General features: G+C 39.1%; 1 protein-coding gene across 3 annotated transcripts; it reads left to right on the forward strand.

Moving 5' to 3' along the window:
- The first annotated feature begins 4920 nt into the window (after positions 1–4920).
- Positions 4921–18009, forward strand: TCEANC (transcription elongation factor A N-terminal and central domain containing). Of its 3 annotated transcripts, none has more exons than XM_061459937.1 (2): positions 4921–5001; positions 16545–18009. In XM_061459937.1, exons 1-2 carry the CDS (start codon positions 4932–4934, stop codon positions 17627–17629), a joined length of 1155 nt encoding a protein of 384 aa, XP_061315921.1. In that variant the 5' UTR covers positions 4921–4931; the 3' UTR covers positions 17630–18009. The 3 variants fall into 3 exon arrangements, with proteins under 3 accessions (XP_061315921.1, XP_061315923.1, XP_061315922.1); XM_061459939.1 differs by lacking the exon at positions 4921–5001 and adding an exon at positions 5192–5331; XM_061459938.1 differs by lacking the exon at positions 4921–5001 and adding an exon at positions 13899–13986.

Genomic DNA, 18009 nt, shown 5'->3' on the forward strand with positions numbered 1-18009 from the left:
GCATTAGGCAACCCACAAGTAGGGAAGCGAACTTGGGAGAAGGGTCACTAAATGGAGCATGGGAAAAATATGAAAGCCAGCCTCGAATGCTGGTATACACTGAGGGATATTTTCTTGTGCCTGGTTCTTATTGCTCCCTGAACATATTCATTTCCTCCTACTGCAGTGTTTGGTATCTAAATCAATAAATTCCATTATTAAAAAAAAAAAAAAACAAAACAAAAACAAACCATAAAACACTTTGAAAGTATTGTGTACTTCTGCTTTTCCTGCTATCCCAGCTGCCTTCCTACACAAGATGGAAATCATTTGCAGGGGTTTATGTTAGACTAGATATAATTGTGTACTTCCCCTCAAATTGCATACTAAGTTGAAAGCCTTCTTTTTGATGTACATTCCCCTCTCGGGAGGCAGATGCCTAATCTGGCTAGTGTCTGTTGGATATGGGAGACAGATACAACTGCAAAGTCATGAAATCTTTTGCCAGTGAGATTGAGGCATAAATACATTGGCCACTCAGGGCTTCCACAGGAATTCAAGCAGTTGAAAAGAAGCCTTCAAAATCACTGCAGGATATTCTCCTAGTAGCCTCCCACACCTCCAATTTCACTAGTTTGCTATATGCAGTACCTGTTTCTCCATTTGTTGCTGCTGCTCTGCTACTCTGGGAACATCCTCTTCCAAACACTAGGCCCTCTGGGGTCCTTTTCGTTAGTCAAGTCAGTGCTGTGATTAATCATTCTTGGTTTTCTAGATTTTCAAGGATAACGTGATCTAATTGTTTTAGGCAAGAAACACAATAATAAAAATCATGTTTTAAAGTTCATGCCAAAATATTTCCATAATTCTGAAAAAATCCTTTCCATTAAGCCTTGCTAATTAGGAGTTTCTGAAACATCACTACCTTTCATTTTGTCTTCACAGTCATATTATCACAGAGAATTAATATAAAACCATCCTGTTGTCAATTCAGTGTTTAAAAACCTATTAAAAAGGTTGTATGAGGTATAAAGAAAAAAATATTATTTCTATAGGATTAATGGTATTTTTAATATTTGTAATTCTGCCTTTCTTTGATTTTCAGTCAGAAGTCAAGTACAGTTTTTAATCATTTATCACAACTTTGGCATTCAAGCTTTTTGCTGAAGATACTGAGACGCATTCTTTTCTCAGCCATACTGGTGCAAATCTTTTATTCATCTGATTTCACTACAGACTGATTTATACAGAGAGCTACAGTGACTTTGCCTCCCTGCCTAGGAGCATTTCTAGCAAGTGACCATTTACCAGCTCCCTTTTAGGTTTTCAGGGAGGATACAGTTTCCTTGAATCCTCTCCATAAGGAACAGCTGTTGCCATTACCTGTGCACAATGTTTCAGAAAGTTCAGACCGCAGTTCCAGCGCCGGTACCCAGGGATTTTAGAGGAAATGCCTGTCCACCTGTCCTTCCTGTACAACACATTTCACCTGAACTATTCTGAAGGGGCAGTTGTTACAATTCCAAGAATGAACAATAAAAATGACAGGCCAAAGCTTATCCTTTGTAAAACAAATTGAAGAAATTCTTTTAAGGGAGTGCACACATTTTTTTTCAAATAACTACACTACAATTATTTTGTGAATGGGAGTACATCTCAGTATATCACTGCTAATGTATTATAAATACACATAATCTTCAAAACTCATTTTTAAAAAAGCTTTTATTTCTTTAAAAGAAACCATGTTATCACCACATTATTGTTCTGCTTTCAGTGACTCTGATCTCTTTCATGGATATGGGCATAAGTTAATACGTAAAATAATTGTGGCAATTTCGCAGGATGTTTCCTGCTTCCTTGCAAACCAGAACTGTTCACATGCCTTCTTATGCTAACATTATCTTTTATGTACATCACATGCAGAAAATGCAAAGCTCATCTGAACTCTGAAATATTAATTTTTTATAGTATGTCCAACAGGATGTGTTGTAGCACTTTGGCACTATATGACATAGCAGTAAATTACATGATAAAATAGCAGCCTGTTATGACATTGTGATATGACATAGCTTAAAAAACAAAAATATAAAAATAATATTATAGAATAAATAATATCCAATGATTTTATTTTTATTTTGGTTTTCTTTGTATAGAGACATTGTCTTAGAAAAAAAAATAATTTTAGGGACGCTTATTTGACATTGATACTATCCTGTGCAAGAACCTTATGATGAACATTGTTTGACCAACATTTTTCCAATTAGTTCTGTGGATATCTAACTCTCTATCAGCTGACAGAATATCTCACTTTGCTGAATAGAAGCCTGTTTTTAGAAAAGCAGGTACTTATCATAGCCAATACTAAAGTCTCAAAGAAGTAGTCACTGTGAGACTAGCACTGATTTTATCCCCAAACCCCATGCAAACAGAGATACACATATATATCATAATACACATATAAACATATGCATTAATATAATGGGTATATAATTTTTATCGTATTTTTGTTTTGTTTTACTTTGGGGGTAATTGAGAAAACATTGTCTCTGATTTATAAATGGGAAACTGAAGTAATGATTCATTAGATCATTCTTATTCATTAGATAGAAAACAACTTAATAGAGATGCAGAAGCTGTCCTTTGCGAGAAGAACCTCCTCACAGGAGGGGCATCCTCAGTTTTGATCCCTGCGCAAAGGAGGGCTAATCACAAGAAGCAAATCATGCTGCCTCTTGTGTCTTCCTGTCAAGGAAGCCCTATTCCTCTGTAGTAGGCAAGGCACTTTCAGCTGAGAGTATAATGAATCCTGTATGTACCATACTCACAATTGTACAGATAGAGAAAAGGCATTCAAGAGCCTTATCCTGGGGGCCCCAGACCGAGACTAACTGCAAACTCTGGAGTATTGCAATGATAGGTGCTGCTGAGCTAATGACATATGTATGGTGCAAAAATGCTTAAAAATATGCAAGACAGGCCACTGGATGACAACATTTGGACCTGGAAGGCTTGGACTGCTAGTATTTTATTGTGCCAGTTCTGGACAGTCATGTCATCTGCTTCAAATTCTTCATCTCTTGTTTCATAAAACTATGGACTCTTTGGCATAGGTTTTGTCCCACACTTTGTTGCTGTGTGAGCCATAAAAGGCAAAAAGAAAGGCCGATCTCAACTGAGGCCTCCAGCTAGCCAGGGCTAACCACTATACCACGTGATCAAGTACTAATGAATTTTTGAGTTTGTCACAAATACATTGTGAGTTAAGCATTACACAGAATTAGCAATCATTTAGGGTTCTTCAGTTATCAGTGTATAATGCAGCCACCGCAGCACTGTCAAGGAGAGGTCTGACACCACTCAATAATGAACACTGATCACTGGCTCATTACAAGTATTTAATAATTGCTTATGTGATTTTTTTACACCCGGTAAACAATAATGCAAGGATTATTTTTTCCCCCTTTATGATTAGTACGGGTGATGTTCATCACGTGAAAATAGGGAAAAAAGGGTGTGCCTGCTGTACATGACATTCATGCGGAAACGAACCTGGCAAGGGCAGATAGGTAAATTCAGTTTACTGTCAGCAGAGGGCAACATAGGCCTCATTAGTGAATAAAACCAAAACGAAAGAAAGCATCACACCGACCTTTTAGTGCAATTGAGAGCAAACCCCAGTACACACCTGCACGTTTGCTGTAGAGCTGAGGTTTTATAAGTATTAATCTTTTTCAGAATCATTTTGCATGCCTATGTAAAACATACAAAAGAGGAAAGCACTGCAATAAAGGCAATGACAAATATATTTGCTTTGGCTAAAATACATCAACTTTTAGGTGTTTATTGCCACATCTTGTATGTCCAGCACACTTCATTATATCCAAAGCTGTTACCCTAAGAAGTAATTTTTATATTTATTTTTTCAACCCTATGTATACTAATAGCTCTGTTTGTCATAGAATCATCCAAAAGACTAGCTGATTACACCAAAAGTAATGCAGCAAAATGCTGAAAATTAGTTTTACTGTTTTTTCTGTTCTTCATTAGCCTTAGGTATGATACTCATTTACCCCACTTCCTGTGCTTCTGTGTCATGCTGTCTTGCCTAGAATCCTGGACTGGTTACAGTTGGAAGGGACCTCAAAGCTCCTGTAGTTCCAACCCTCCTACCATGAGCAGGGACATCTTCCACTAGACCAGGTTGCTCAAAGCCCTGTCCAGGGTGGCCTTTATATCATATTTGTTGCCCTTCTCAAGCTGTGTTTGCTGAAGGACCACTGAGGTTAAATTTTAACATCACATAAATATCCTCTACTTTTTCATTCATCTCAGAGCTAAGCAAAGCCTAAGTGCTTTTCCAGCATCCCCAAGCCGAGCACTCCCAAAGCCCTATTTGCAAAGTGTATGTGTCCAGCTCCTGTTCCATCAGCATGGCAGGGCTCCCACCACCACACTGCCGTGCACTAGGGTAAGGCTGTGCCTAGCACAAGGACCCTAAGACAGCGTTCACGGAGCCCCTTTAACCCCATGGCCATGTCAGAGGGAGCAACACCCAAAATGTGACAGTAGCCCCAGTGGAAGCTGTGCCTTCCCACCGGAGGCTGCTTAGGAAAGCTGGCTGTTTCTACTGTGGCTCTACGGACACCGTGGCTCATTCGGAGGGGCTTCCAGCCCTGCAGTGGCCCCGGGGGACAGCATACGAGCTCACACCGAATACGCTGCAGGAGGAGGGAGGATGGGGATGGCCTTCAGACAACGAGACGTGCCTTCTCTGCTCGGGGCCTCACCACCCACGGCGGGAGCAAACGGGTCTGCCCAACCTACGAGGCGAGCTTCTGCCTCGGGCCTCACGCCCGCCCCACACAGCTCCTCTGCCGCCGGGGCTCACGGGAAGTCGCGGGGCCAGAGCGCAGCCGCTCAACCCCTCAGGTCGGCCCGCCCGCTCGCCGGACATGGCAGAGGGGCGCCCCGGCGCGCAGCAGGAAGCAGGAGGGAGGTGCCATGTTGAGGCCCGCTGCAGAGGTAACGGCTCCAGCCCCGCTGCCGCGGTATGGGGAAGCAGTGAGTTGTGTGGCAGGTGTGTCGCTAGCGGCAGCGGGAGTGAGGCGCAAGGCTCCGTGATTCCGGAAAGGCGCTCCTCCGGGCCCTGGGACAGGAGATGAGGTCCGGAGGCGGGGCGGGAGGGAGCGGTGCGGGGTCTCCCCCGCGCAGTCTCAGCCCACGTGGGACAAAAACCGGCCCGCTTCTCCCCCTGCCCGGTTTTCCCGTCAGCATGGTGCTAGTCCCGGCTCGGGCCTCGGCGGCCGACGGGGATCGGGTAAACACTCCCTGAGAAGCAGGGCGCGATGGTGGGTAGGTACCTGCTGGCTGCTTGTGATGAGGCGTGTCAGGAGAGTGAGCAGGGGCGAAATTTCACCCCAAAGCAATACTGCAGTGGATCAGACTTGAGTACACATGTCCAAGGATGTGGAGGAAACGGTTTTAATGAAGGCTCCGGGGAGACCTGATTAGCAGCCTTTCGCTACCTAGAGGGGGCCTGCAGGAAAGCCGGAGAGGAACTTTTTGCAAGGACACATAGTAATAGGACAAGGGGGAATGGCTTTAAAGGGAAAGAGGGTAGGACTAGATTAGACATAAGGAAAAAAATCTTCACTATGAGAGTGGTTTGACACTGGCACAGGTTGCCCAGAGAAGCTGTGGCTGCCCCATCCCTGGCAGTGTTCAAGGAAGGGCTGGACACGGCTTTGAGCAACCTGGTCTTAGTGGAAGGTGTCCCTGCCTGCGGCAGAGGAGTTGGAGCTCTACGATCTTTAAGGTCCCTTACAGCTGTAACCATTCTATGACTTGGAGTAAAAACATGCAGTTAGGTGTACTCATTGCATTACTGGGACATTTTGGATCATAGTACCAGTGTGCACTGGCCCACCCAATTTATAAGAGTGACTATGCAGGTTATAGTGGTACTGATCAGCTGCTGGCATCATGAGGCCGACTCCAGACCTCTCCCAGACAATCTGTCATCTGTGGCTGGCTGGCTGGCTTCCACCTCAGGCAAGTGTCAGCTGCTTTCAGACAAATACATACAGCTGGGCTGCTTCTCGCTACTGATTTGTATCATAAGTGGCTGTAATTCCCACTCACCAAAGAGGCTGACCTTGAAAATTGCAGTATGGTAGTACTATGGTAGATTTTTAGATATTTATTATATAGGTCTCCATGCAGCGTTATGTCTTGAGATAAGTGAAATGCTGGCATAAATGTAGAAAGCAATTAGTTCATGCTTTTCAATGTAATATTATTTGTAATATTTCATTTTGTAATGAAAATTTCATTTCAATTGTATTTCACATCTAATAATATCTTACAAATACCCTTTGTACACTTTCTCTGTAGAGGCGTCGGGAACATATGTGGTCTTCTGCATAAAAGGGATTTGTTTTTAGAGGAAAAGTTTACCATTTTTCAGTGGAAAACCTGTAAAAGAATGATAAAGCACTATCTAACACGTGGCCCTGACAATGAAAAGTAGAAACAGTACTGAGCCAAGGCTTAACTAGAAACTGAATGTTAAAGCCATAAAAAGTCTGTGCTCATCTGACAAATGACGAAAAGCTCATAGAAGTTGATAAAACATGTTTCTATTACTTACATGTCCCATTTTTATATTAATTTGTCAGCACAATTTGCCATAAAAAGGCACTGCAGACTGAACATATACTTTTGCTTGTAATGTGATAGAATTGAAGTTTTTGATAGCTCTATATGAATAAGAATAATCTTTAAAGCTGTTTTTGTCAAGGAAATGCTCCTGTCTGCAAGGCAGTCTGTTTTTTTGGACTTCTGTGCCAATGCAGAAGCTTACTGATAGGTACTGAGATCCACCTTAGGAAAGCTTTGTTTATACTGAGGCTGTCCAGTTTTCAAATCAGTACATTTGCAAGAGGATATAAACAGTATTTATGAAGACTGAATAATAAGTGGATGTGCAAGAATGTTAGATGAGATCTGTTACTTAAAAGCCAATTTTAAACCTGCAGCTCACAGCAAGTTCCTTCACGTCAGTAGGTTTAAAAGAACCCACCCAGCTAATTCCACCTAGGTAAATGAACAAGAAATTCAAAAGGAAGTTAGAAAAAAGGGGAGGAGAGCTCTAATACCAAGGAGGAACACATGAGATACCATTATAGGTGAACAAGAAAAGCATTGTCAGTCTACTACGGTTACAATAGGGTGCTCAAAACTCTGATTCCTTCAAATAATAGTCCTTGAAGCCACATTGTATATGATTGTGTAACCTTGCTTTTTTAAAAATAAACTTGTTACAATTTTGTCTGTGGTGGAAAGATGGGAACCCTAGAGGCTTACAGCCTTAAATGAAATGCAGAACAGGTCCCAGTTTTTTGCTTCTAAGAGCATTTTAGCATATAAGCCAATCTCAGTGTACTGAGAGTTTTGAATTATGATTTCCCAGTGTTTGGAGGACAGCATTATGAATGCTTCTTGTGCACAAACGTTGAGTAGAGGGAGCAGTCCAGATGTCTGATACAATCCCAGTGGTGTCAAGAGAGAGCGTGTGAGTGCTTCACGAACTGGAACTGTTAGCATTAATTCTGTAAGCCATTGCAGTTAATGTATATTGAAGAAACCAGCTTCTCCTTGGAAGATGTCACTGAAATTATGCAGTTGGTTTACTGTCCTAAGTGATTGGAAGTGTAAATGCGGTCATTTGCATCCATGCATGAACAGTTTAGGAGACCTAAATATATTGAGTGAAAGAGTTAATTAATAAATGATGACACAAAGCTGGTAAAATCATATTGCTATTGCCTGGTGTGTTTCTTGAGTGATGAAGAATGTGTATAGCATCCCCTTGCTGTGAGAAAATAATGACATAATCTTCATATTGTTTTTCAAGTTTAACAATGCCTCTAATAAATTCTTTTTGGTTTAAATTCTGTTGCTGTTGGAAAAACATGAATGGTAGAAAATGAACAAAAAGTTTCATAAAGTGCAAAAAAATAATTTCACATGGTGAAATTCAGATACATAAGCCATGATCTGTGTCCCTTCCATAGCTGCGTAGCATTAATTCTTGTCTGAATCATCTGCTTAAATTTCATTCAACACTCTTCTTTCCTGATGTGTATTTGTCACCTGTGGTCAAAAGGGTAGTTCATGTTTCAAAGATATACACTATATATCAAAAGTCTGACTTTTCACCTGCTGGAATCTCCAACTAGTACCTCATACTGACGAGTAGTAGAAAGTGGCTGAGAGAAAAGGTATTCCTCTGCTAGCTTTGATAAGGCTTTGTCATAAAAATTTGAAAAAACAGAAAGCCCCATGAAAAATCTGTGTGACCTTGAGCCCAAACTTGAAAGCGTGATTTTGAATAAAGTTAATTAATACTGAAGAATGACCACCACGCACTGACCGATACCCCGCCCGACCCAAGCAGTTATCTGCCCTTGCAGGTGACTCCCCCCATTTTATACACTGGGCATGATGTGCTGTGGTATGGAATACCCCTTTGGCTAGTTTGAGTTGGGTGTCCTGTCTCTGCTCCCTCCCGGCTTCTTGTGCCCCTCCTCACAGGCAGAGCATGAGAGACTGAAAAGTTCTTGATCAAAGTAAGCAATACTTAGAGAAACCATCTCTTTCTTTGTGTGAAATGGTGCAAGTTTTAAAGCAAATAGAAGCACGTTATTTATACATAATTTCAGATGAAATTTAAATCACAAATCTTTCTGATATATTTTATTATTGCCCCACTGAATCATGATGTATTAGAATGTATTATGTACCTGTACAGCTATTCTGTTGTGGAAGACATTAGTGATACCTTTACTTGATACTTGCAATCTGTAACTTGTTAAAACTAAACTTTGTAAATTTTCTTTTACACCTTCAAAGTATTTTATTAAAAAGGTCAACCACATCAATAGAGGTAGAGATTTCAAATCAGTGGAATAACGCATTACTTGTAACACATTCAGGGTTTAAGGTGTTTGTCTAACTTAGATAACCACGCAATTGAATGGGAAAAATTCACAGGTGTAAGGCAGACAAGATACAGGAAAAGCTAAAATACCTCCCAGTAAGAATCAGTTTAATTTTAAACTATTAAAATAATCTGTTAGCAAGGTAACATCTCTGCTGGGATGTGTGTGCCCACTGTAACATCATCTGGACCTCCTAGAACTCAAAACAGCTATATGTGTTCAGTTCGTAAAGAATTTCCCAGATACATTTTGCCATGAGACAAGTCAAAGGTGTTATTCATCTGGTGTGGCTGTAATATTTGGAGTCTTTTCCTGAGCCCCAGCTTATATACTAAGGTCAAACAAAGCCAGTAGCTAAGCAGTCCGGTTAAGGCAGCAGCTGTTCCAATCTCATTACATCCATGGATGTTTGATCTTACTAAAAAAATGTGCTGAGAACTCTACTTTAGGGTAGACTCCAAATCAGGCTTAAAAAGTCTTCTTTGTAAAAGAGGCTGTTGTGTACAGCTTCACATGAATGCAATGTACTCTGCCCTCTCTCCCCTGCAAACTCCTTCTCTTGGGAAGAAAGCTGTGGGAGAATGGTTCCAGTGAGAGAAACACAGGGTAGATGCAGTATAGCTCCAGATTAGTTAAGAGTGCTGCAGTTCAAGCAGTCAATGATGTAAAAGATGCAGAACAAAGCTATTTATCTATCAGACTACTTTCCATTATGCACAAACTTTTTCACCAGATGTTGTCCTTGAGAACTTCTTGAAACAGTGTTTTCCAAAGTATTCTTCCTTAATTTTCATTTTCTTGATTGCTGTGGCTCTATTCTGTTGTTTTAAGAAGAATAAAAGGTGCACTTTGCCTCTGGTATTACAGTGATAGAGTTGTGCAAGTGAAGTAAAGATTTTTGGGAAATGGTTTTGCAGTAATCCTGAGCTCACTTAATTTGCTGCTTCTCGATCTTTGGCCAAGAGATGACTCTTGGTCAGTGAGTATCAGTGGTCATTGACATCTGACAATAGTACTGTTGTATCATCTCAGTTATTATTGTATTTAGCTTTATTAGCTAAATAAAGAACTTAGTTTTATTCATGTGGTTATTCTTCAGAAAGCAATTTTTCTATAGTTCAGAAATTTGTGAGGGTGGAAGGGGTTCCTGCTGAGAGGCAGGAAGAGCTCTTATTTTTGCCAAGATGAAATAAAAGCCCTGGAAAATGATTTATTGGTGACATCTTTGATGTGTCTTTCACTGTAGATAACAGTGAAGTAATGTTTTTGAGTCTGGAGGCTGGCTGTGAGAATTTTCTGATTTCTACTTAGGCTCTGAATTTAAAATAGCATTTGATAATTTTTTGTTGTTTATATGGAATTTAGGTTGCCCAAAGCAAGAAATATGCTATTTCCAAGACTCTGCTGTGTGTATTTTTGGCAGAAGTTTTATTGCACCATTAAGAGTACTTGGCTTCTTCTGATCTTTATGTTGGCTGTGGTCTGGATTTTCTACTGATTACATAGGATTCCTTAGAGAAAAAAAATCATCTACTTTTGAGATTGGTATGAGGAAGGAGTGGTGTTTAGCCTTCTCTGCCCTTCTAAGACATTCATCCATGCTTACTTGGATACATTCTGAGTTTGTCTTGGTTTATTAGTGGGAGTTACCTGTACTAAGGAAAAATAGGTTATGGCTTTGAGACTGATAGGCATATAGCAGAGAAAAGACATTTACCCCAAATGGTTTTGGAGAGGACAGTGTATTTCTCAGGGACTGGCTTTGCAGTTATCAGCAAATGTCTCAGTCTGGGTTGGTTGGTTGGTTGTTTTTTTCCTGCTTAGTCATTTTACTGTTTAAAAAAGTTCTGATTCAATGTGGTATTATTACAGGATGGCCATATCTTAAACTGAGATAGACTGATCTTTTTTTCCTTAGGAGCAAACTGACTTACATGATTTTTATTGATCACCATCATTTATTCTTGTATACGGGAGTGACTCATCATATGATGCAGTCAGTGTGAGAGACCTAATGATTTAGCAAGAAAGTGCTTCATCATGACAGCATTACAGTTTCTACCTTGTAACCTTCAATAGATACTTGGAATTCAAACAGATGTTCTCATGCATTGCTAAAGTTAAGCAGGGTGGAAATGCCTTGTTTAGTTGCACGGGTGATGAGAATGTTCATTTTGTACTGCACAAAATTGTGATACTATCATTTGTACTTTCATTCTTGCATCTCTACAATAAAAAAAACTTCGTAACTTATTTGAATAAACAAATCCTCCCTTCTTGGATTCCTTACTTCTTGGAACTAGAACACAGCAGAACAGTGCTGACTGAGTATGATTCAGTTAATTTAGCAAGTATTTGTTCAGCAGCATTTGCCAAATATTGTCAAATCAGGTATAAAAGTGGTCAGATCCCAAATTCAAAAGATGTCGAATGAAATAGCAATATACAGGACAATGACTGCATAAGGGATGCACACTTTCCCTCCTGTCTGTATCCCAGCACCTTTGGATTTACAGGTTTGTGGGGTTTTTTTTGTTTTATTTTCCCAAAGCAAATAGGTACCTAAAAATGTGAAGTCTCCTAAAGGTCATAGGGAAATTATTTTGTCTTTTTTCTTAACAGGCTGGATTTTCTCCTTATGCACATTTCACAAGGCTCATGGGTTTGCTATGCTCCAGCTCCCTCAAGTGGTAAAATAATTTTCCATTTGGAATTGCAGCTTGGTTTCTGTGAAGCGCTTGCTTTCTCCTCAAAAAGTTTTAAGGCTTCTTCCAACTTCCTCTTTATCTTTTTTTTTTTCATTTTTCTTTTTTGTTTTTCTCTTCCCTCAAATTTTGAACATTATGAACAGCTCCTTAGGACTGTGGAGTTGTCAAAGAAGTAGAGCTGTGGTTTAAAACATTATCTTTGTTCTGCAGCTGACCTATTGAACCAGTTTAGGAAGGTCATTTCACCCTGTAAGCTTTACTTCTGTTATCTGAGAACTAGAGAGAATGATAAATATTTGTAGACAATTAGAGTATTTTTAATGCCTACCTCTCAATTCTTTTTAAAAGTAGTTTGTATTTCAATCAGTGATTCTGCTTCTCTGACACAGCATAAAACTCAAAAATGCCTTGTCAGTGGGCACTCAGATATCTGGCAGCTATCTTGGGTAGCAACCTTCCACTATTCTTTGTACAAAGCAACAAAATAAAGCATACACATACGTGGAGGCTTTGCAATCCTACCACAAACACCAAAACCCTGTTTTACAGCAGGAACATTAGAGTTCAAGGATTGGAGTCTGAGCAGGAAAGAACTCCAGCTTGCTATACCTAAGTTCTCAGTGAACTTTAGCTAGAAAATACACTCCAGTAGTACCACTGTATCAGTAATTTCTTGTTTCTCCATACAAGAACATGAAAAACATGTTTTCTACAGTTGTCTGAAGAAGTCACATTGTGTGATTAGAGAAGTTTCTGCTTGACATCCAGACTTAATATGAAATGCTATGCAGGGATTCCAGTATTAAAGAAGAGCTCCGCCTCATCTTTTGAAGAAGGCAGCAGTAGTAAAGTAAGCCATTTCATAACTGCATATGTTATTTAGAAGTTGAGGAATCTCTCTTAAATTTCTTATCCTGTAAAATAATGGTCTCTGTCAACCTTGGCGATAAATCCAATCCTTGCTTGATTTATAGGGCAACAAATGCACACTGCCTTTTAATCTGGAAGGTGAGATTAAATTTATGATTGAGTAGTTAGCCTAGTATTTCAGAGCTATGCATCACTTTTCATATTGAAGGATCTTAAGATCCTTTGCAAATTAGGTACACGCAGCAAAGCCTGTACCATTCCAAGAATTCTTTCCCCATACAAACCTTTCTGTTGTCACTGATAAAGACATGTTTATTACCTTTATTTAGTGGTTTCTCTGCTGGCTGTTTTTTATGCTTATGCCAGTTACCAGGGGATATCCTGCTCCATTGAAATAATTAATTAAGGATTTGGTTCTGATTTTGTCATGTATTTTGATAACATACTTTCTTCTGTTATTTTCACCTGGGTTTGCTTAGTAAGTTTGAAGGGAGCCAGTCACTCAGTCCTACCTCTTTGCTACATGTTGTACATGTTGAGGAAAGTATTCCCTTAGAAGTGCTTGTTTTTACTTAAATGTGAATAGTCTGTTAGGTGGTTGAACTTCCAAAGTTATTTTAAAATCATTGTTTATATTTTGGTGTCCATATTCTGTTTTCAGTTACAGTAACTGTAAATGACATAACATTTATGAACTTAAATTTAATGTTGCATAAACTTGAAAAGGTTAATGCATGACTAAGAAGATCTTAAAATTTGTAATAATTTATTGCCTTAGCGTACATGTGGAAAAAGTCCTGAGGTAGAACATATATACTGCATTTAGCCCACTCTAAACCAGTCTTTTATGTATCTGATAGAGTTAAAAAATAAGAAACTAAACCAGGTTGTCTTAGCTCTGCCTATTAGGGAAAAAGCATCTTAGTGTGGGTGATGAATTAGCATACATCAGCTCCTTCTGAGTAGCTGGAAGTGTCCAATAAGTGTAAGGTAACTCACTGTGTGGCAGAATGGCTGCATTCTTACTGCAGATGCCAGCGTGTGGGCTCTAGGTCCCCTCAGAGGTTTTGTGTTAGTCACCCCAGCTGTCAATGCCTCCTTGTAGCTGTGGAGAGAGAAGAGAAGAAGGAGACTTTTGCAGCCATATAATTTTCTTGTGTGAGATTAGCCACACAAATGGGTATATTTTCACCTTGCCACCCTGGTGGGCTGCCTAGGATCAGGTGGATAACCATGAGCAAGGACCACTAACATAAAGCAGATGATCTCCATGGACTTTAATCATCATTTCTTACATACAGATCTTCACCCTGCACTGTAAGAGAGAAAACTTTCTGTGAAGCACAGCCCTCTATGAAAGATCAAAATACCTCACCTTTGTCCAGGATCAAAGCATATGCATGGACTAATTACCAACAGAGCACTTTGTGAGTAGTTTTTTTTTTGCATGTCAATAGTCCTGTATACTAAATATTGAGAATTCATGAAGTCATCTTGCATTTGGATAAGTATATTTTATGGTATGTGTAGCATAATACAACACTTACATACATACATACATACATACAAGAACTGAAGAAAATTACATTTGGAGTATGTTGGGAGGAGTTCTTGATTCCAAGGCATAGGGCAATCATACTGGTGGAGCATGTAACTGTGTCATCAGCTCTGCCCTGTTTGCATGAAAAACAGTAAATCAGCAGATCACCATTTTCTGATGTCAGCTACTTGGTGTTCTGGAGACAGGGAACTGTCCTGCTGTAGTGATGGCTGCCCTACATAATAAAACATCTCTTTCTACTCTCACAGCCTCTGTGTGGTCCTGCAGCAGAACAGATGATTAGATACAATTATATGTACTTTTCAGTATAACAAAGCATGAAGTTCAACTTTAGTATTTGAAAAATGCATCCTGTTTCTCTGGTTCTGAAATGTCTTGACCAGTAAATCAGTTCCTGTAATAGCTATTACTGAGGTTTTGCAGGACTTCAAAATGTTGAGACAAGAAGGAGCTGTTTAAATACACATTAAGTGAATGCAGAGAGTTTAAATTCACATTAAGTGAATTCACTGTGGAGGTCAGTGGTTAAGTATTATAGAAACAGATGATGGTTCATGCTCTTTGTCTCTCTCCTTTTCTTTGTGGAGCTCTGAGGCTCTACCTAAAGTTTGGAGTTATTTCTGTTGTGCGTAAAACAGGTTAGTTGGGCTGGTGGTTACAGAAAGCAACAGAGCATGCGAATCACCCAGCTGAATCACTTGTTCCTCCTCTCTCCCCATTCTCTAGGAGGTTTCATCATGGAAAAAATGATGGTGCAAGAAATCTGCTTGAGTTCTTTTAAATACGGACATCTGTAGCTAGCCCTGTGTCAGCCAATCAGGCAGATGACTTTTTCTAGGGTAGAATCAGGATGTGTATAACTTCAGACAAAAAACTAGTTTTGTGCACAAGTTTAGAAGACAATCTCCTAAGAAAAGAGGAACACTTAACACATTCAATTCTGCATTCAACATTCTCAAACAATTCTCTTTTGCAGCAAACAGGAGAATAATGTTAGTAGTATTAACACTTTTTGTGTGTAAATTTCACAACAGCAATGTACTGAGCATTTTTTGATGAAAGGGCTTGATAAAAAGGAATCAAAAGGAAATATTCAAGCCATGAGACTGCTTCTGAAATCCTCTTTTTCTTTTCATTTAACATGTCAATGTATGGAAGTGTGCTTTAGTAATTCTGTGGCTGTAAGAAAATAGGTACTTTTTAGAAGATAAAGGGATATGTCTTTTAAAGAATTTCCAAAAATAACAATTGGGAGTTTGAGATTTCACTGTTTTGAAACCATTTTGTAGATATCACTGGTTTTGAGCTGCCGTTCCTCAATAATCAAACTGAAATATGATGCCAGGCTGGAAGGGCAGCAGTGGGGACCTCAGTTTAAAATTTATTAGTCTGACTTGCCTCTTTGTTAGCAACTATAAAGAGAAAATTTTGGAAGAGATATATAAGTGATTTCTTGCATAGCAAGTGAAAGGTGAGCATCATGTAGGAACTAGGGTGGCATTTTGGGTTTAAGGTCCATGAAATTATATCAGGGTCACTTCAACTTGCTGCAGAGTAGCCCCAGACCTTCACTTTGCAGCTCCAAATAGACTGTGTTCAGCTACTTACTGCACAGTAATTGAAGAAACGCCTGATACCAAGTTATGGTGATGTATAAAAGTTTGTCAAAAGGCCTGAAAACTGTGGCATCTCCACTAGGTGCTTGACAAAGTCATTTATGTCAATGTTTTTTAGGCAGATACCATGCCCACATTAGCTGTTTAATTTTATTCTTTTGAAGTTAACAAAGGCTTGATGAAAAAGTCTGAAATGAAAATAACCCAACCAACCAACCAATCAAAACCCAAGCAAAAATTCCCACAAAACAAAACCCCCCAATTCCCAGTATCTCATCTGTCTGCTGTAGAAGTTAATACTAACTAAAACAATATGAGTGTGTGAGGTTTCTTAAACTTTCTAGCTTTGTATGTTTTATGGGTCATGGGATAATATGCAAATTCTCCCTGTAATCTCATACAACAGAGTGGTTGTGTATTGATCTACTTTGCAGTAGTTGAGAACCTCCCTGAGAACATCTGTTGTGTGCATGCAAGACTGTTTTCGAGAGACCATGTTCTTTTCCTTAAATATTAGTGTCATACCCTACTTTTAAGTTGTTAACCCTACTATAGGAGAAGTCCCTGTAGGCTTTTTTTTTTGGCAGTATTCTTGCACAAGTTAGACTACCTATACCTACTTGCATTTTTCCAGGACCCAAGCTTCTCTGCATTTTGCATTTGCTCCACTAGCTCTACACCATTTAAGGTAAAAGCTGGAAAAAACATTAAATAGTGTAAAATATCATAAAAAGAAACATAAGAATATACAGAAAATTAATTCATGTCATAACTGCAATAAATACAATAAACATTTTTTTGCTTTCAGGTTTCAAAATGTCTGACCAGAAAAACATTGTACACAGAGCCCATTGTATTGAAAAACTACTGTCTGAGAACAGTTTCCAAGATATTGAATATCATCTTAAAGAACTTGAAGATGTTGATATGACTACAGAGTATCTTCAGGGGACAGGAGTTGCCAAGGCTGTATATAGAGTACTCAAGAGCTGCCCTTCAGCAGAGTTAAAAAAGAAAGCAAAGCAGTTACTGTCAAGGTGGAAAGCACTTTACAAGAGTAACTGTGTGGAATCGATCCAAGTTAAAAAGTCAGATTTTGTGTGTGTCAAAAAGGAAATTGAGTATCTCAGTGAGGTTCCTAGAGAACAATCACTGTCTGAAGAACCATGTCAGCAGGAGGCATTAGATGCTACTAGTTCTAAAATGTTGATCCCATCACAAACTGTTAAAAATGTAGTACATAATGAGGCAGAAGGCAGCATGAATCAGCTTTCTTCTTTTGAGGAACATCACACTGATAATGATTCTAAACTTCTTCCTAACCAAGCAAGTCTGCAGCAGGATCCAATGAGAGCTCTGAGGTGTAAATGTACAGATCTTCTTTATAAATCTTTGGCTGGTTCTGCCAAAGACGAAGAAACTGATAAATGGCTAGAGCTTGCTAAAGAAATAGAAAAATGTATTTTTGATCTTCATGCTAAAAGTGACAAAAAGTATAAAAATTGCATCAGAAGCAAAATTGCTAACCTGAAGAACCCTAAAAGTTGCCACTTAAAACGTAACCTTTTTTCAGGGACTTTGAGTCCAAAGGCGTTTGCCGAGATGACAGTGATGGAAATGGCCAGCGATGAACTGAAACAGCTGAGGGCTCTGTACACTGAATCATCTCTTCAGGAACATCAGCTTCCACAAGTTATTAATGGCACACAGACAAACAAAATAAAGTGTAGGCGTTGTGAAAAATTTGATTGCACAGTCACTATGATCACCAGAGGAACTCTCTTTCTTCCAGGTTGGGTGAGAAACACAAATCCAGATGAACAAATGTTGACTTACGTTATTTGCAATGAATGTGGAGAACAGTGGTATCACAGCAGATGGATTTGTTTATAACGCCATCCCTCTTTAATAAGCAGTTTAGAACCACATATGAGATGGGATTTCAGTTGAAATTGTAGTTTAAATTTTTTTTATTGGTACTATGTAGATACTGCAAGTAAAAAGAGAAAAAACAGGTTTTAAAAATTGCTAAGTTATAGTTGAAGATGACTTGAATAAATCTATGTGGTTTTAAGTAATGTCAATATGTAAAGAAATAAAGGGAAAAAATGGTAATACTGTGTCTGAGAGTGGAATATTCACTGGTAAATCCATTAAAAATATTCCAGATGTTGCAGGTTTTTTTTTCGCCGAGATGATGAGTACATGGGATTTTCGTTGTCTTCAGCAGGAGTTCTTTCACAGAATGCAAGTTTCATTTAGAATCAACAAAC

This window comes from Pezoporus flaviventris, unplaced genomic scaffold (assembly GCF_033815535.1).
Source record: "Pezoporus flaviventris isolate CSIRO_AGI_PZ_B2104156 unplaced genomic scaffold, CSIRO_AGI_Pfla_v1 ptg000030l, whole genome shotgun sequence".
Lineage (NCBI taxonomy): Eukaryota > Metazoa > Chordata > Aves > Psittaciformes > Psittacidae > Pezoporus > Pezoporus flaviventris.

Excerpts from the sequence above, each read along its gene's own strand:
- TCEANC (XM_061459937.1), top strand. The coding sequence starts at position 4,932 with ATGGCAGAGGGGCGCCCCGGCGCGCAGCAGGAAGCAGGAGGGAGGTGC. Across the intron at positions 5,002-16,544 it reads TGTTGAGGCCCGCTGCAGAG|GTTTCAAAATGTCTGACCAG; the intron begins GTAACGGCTCCA and ends TTTTGCTTTCAG.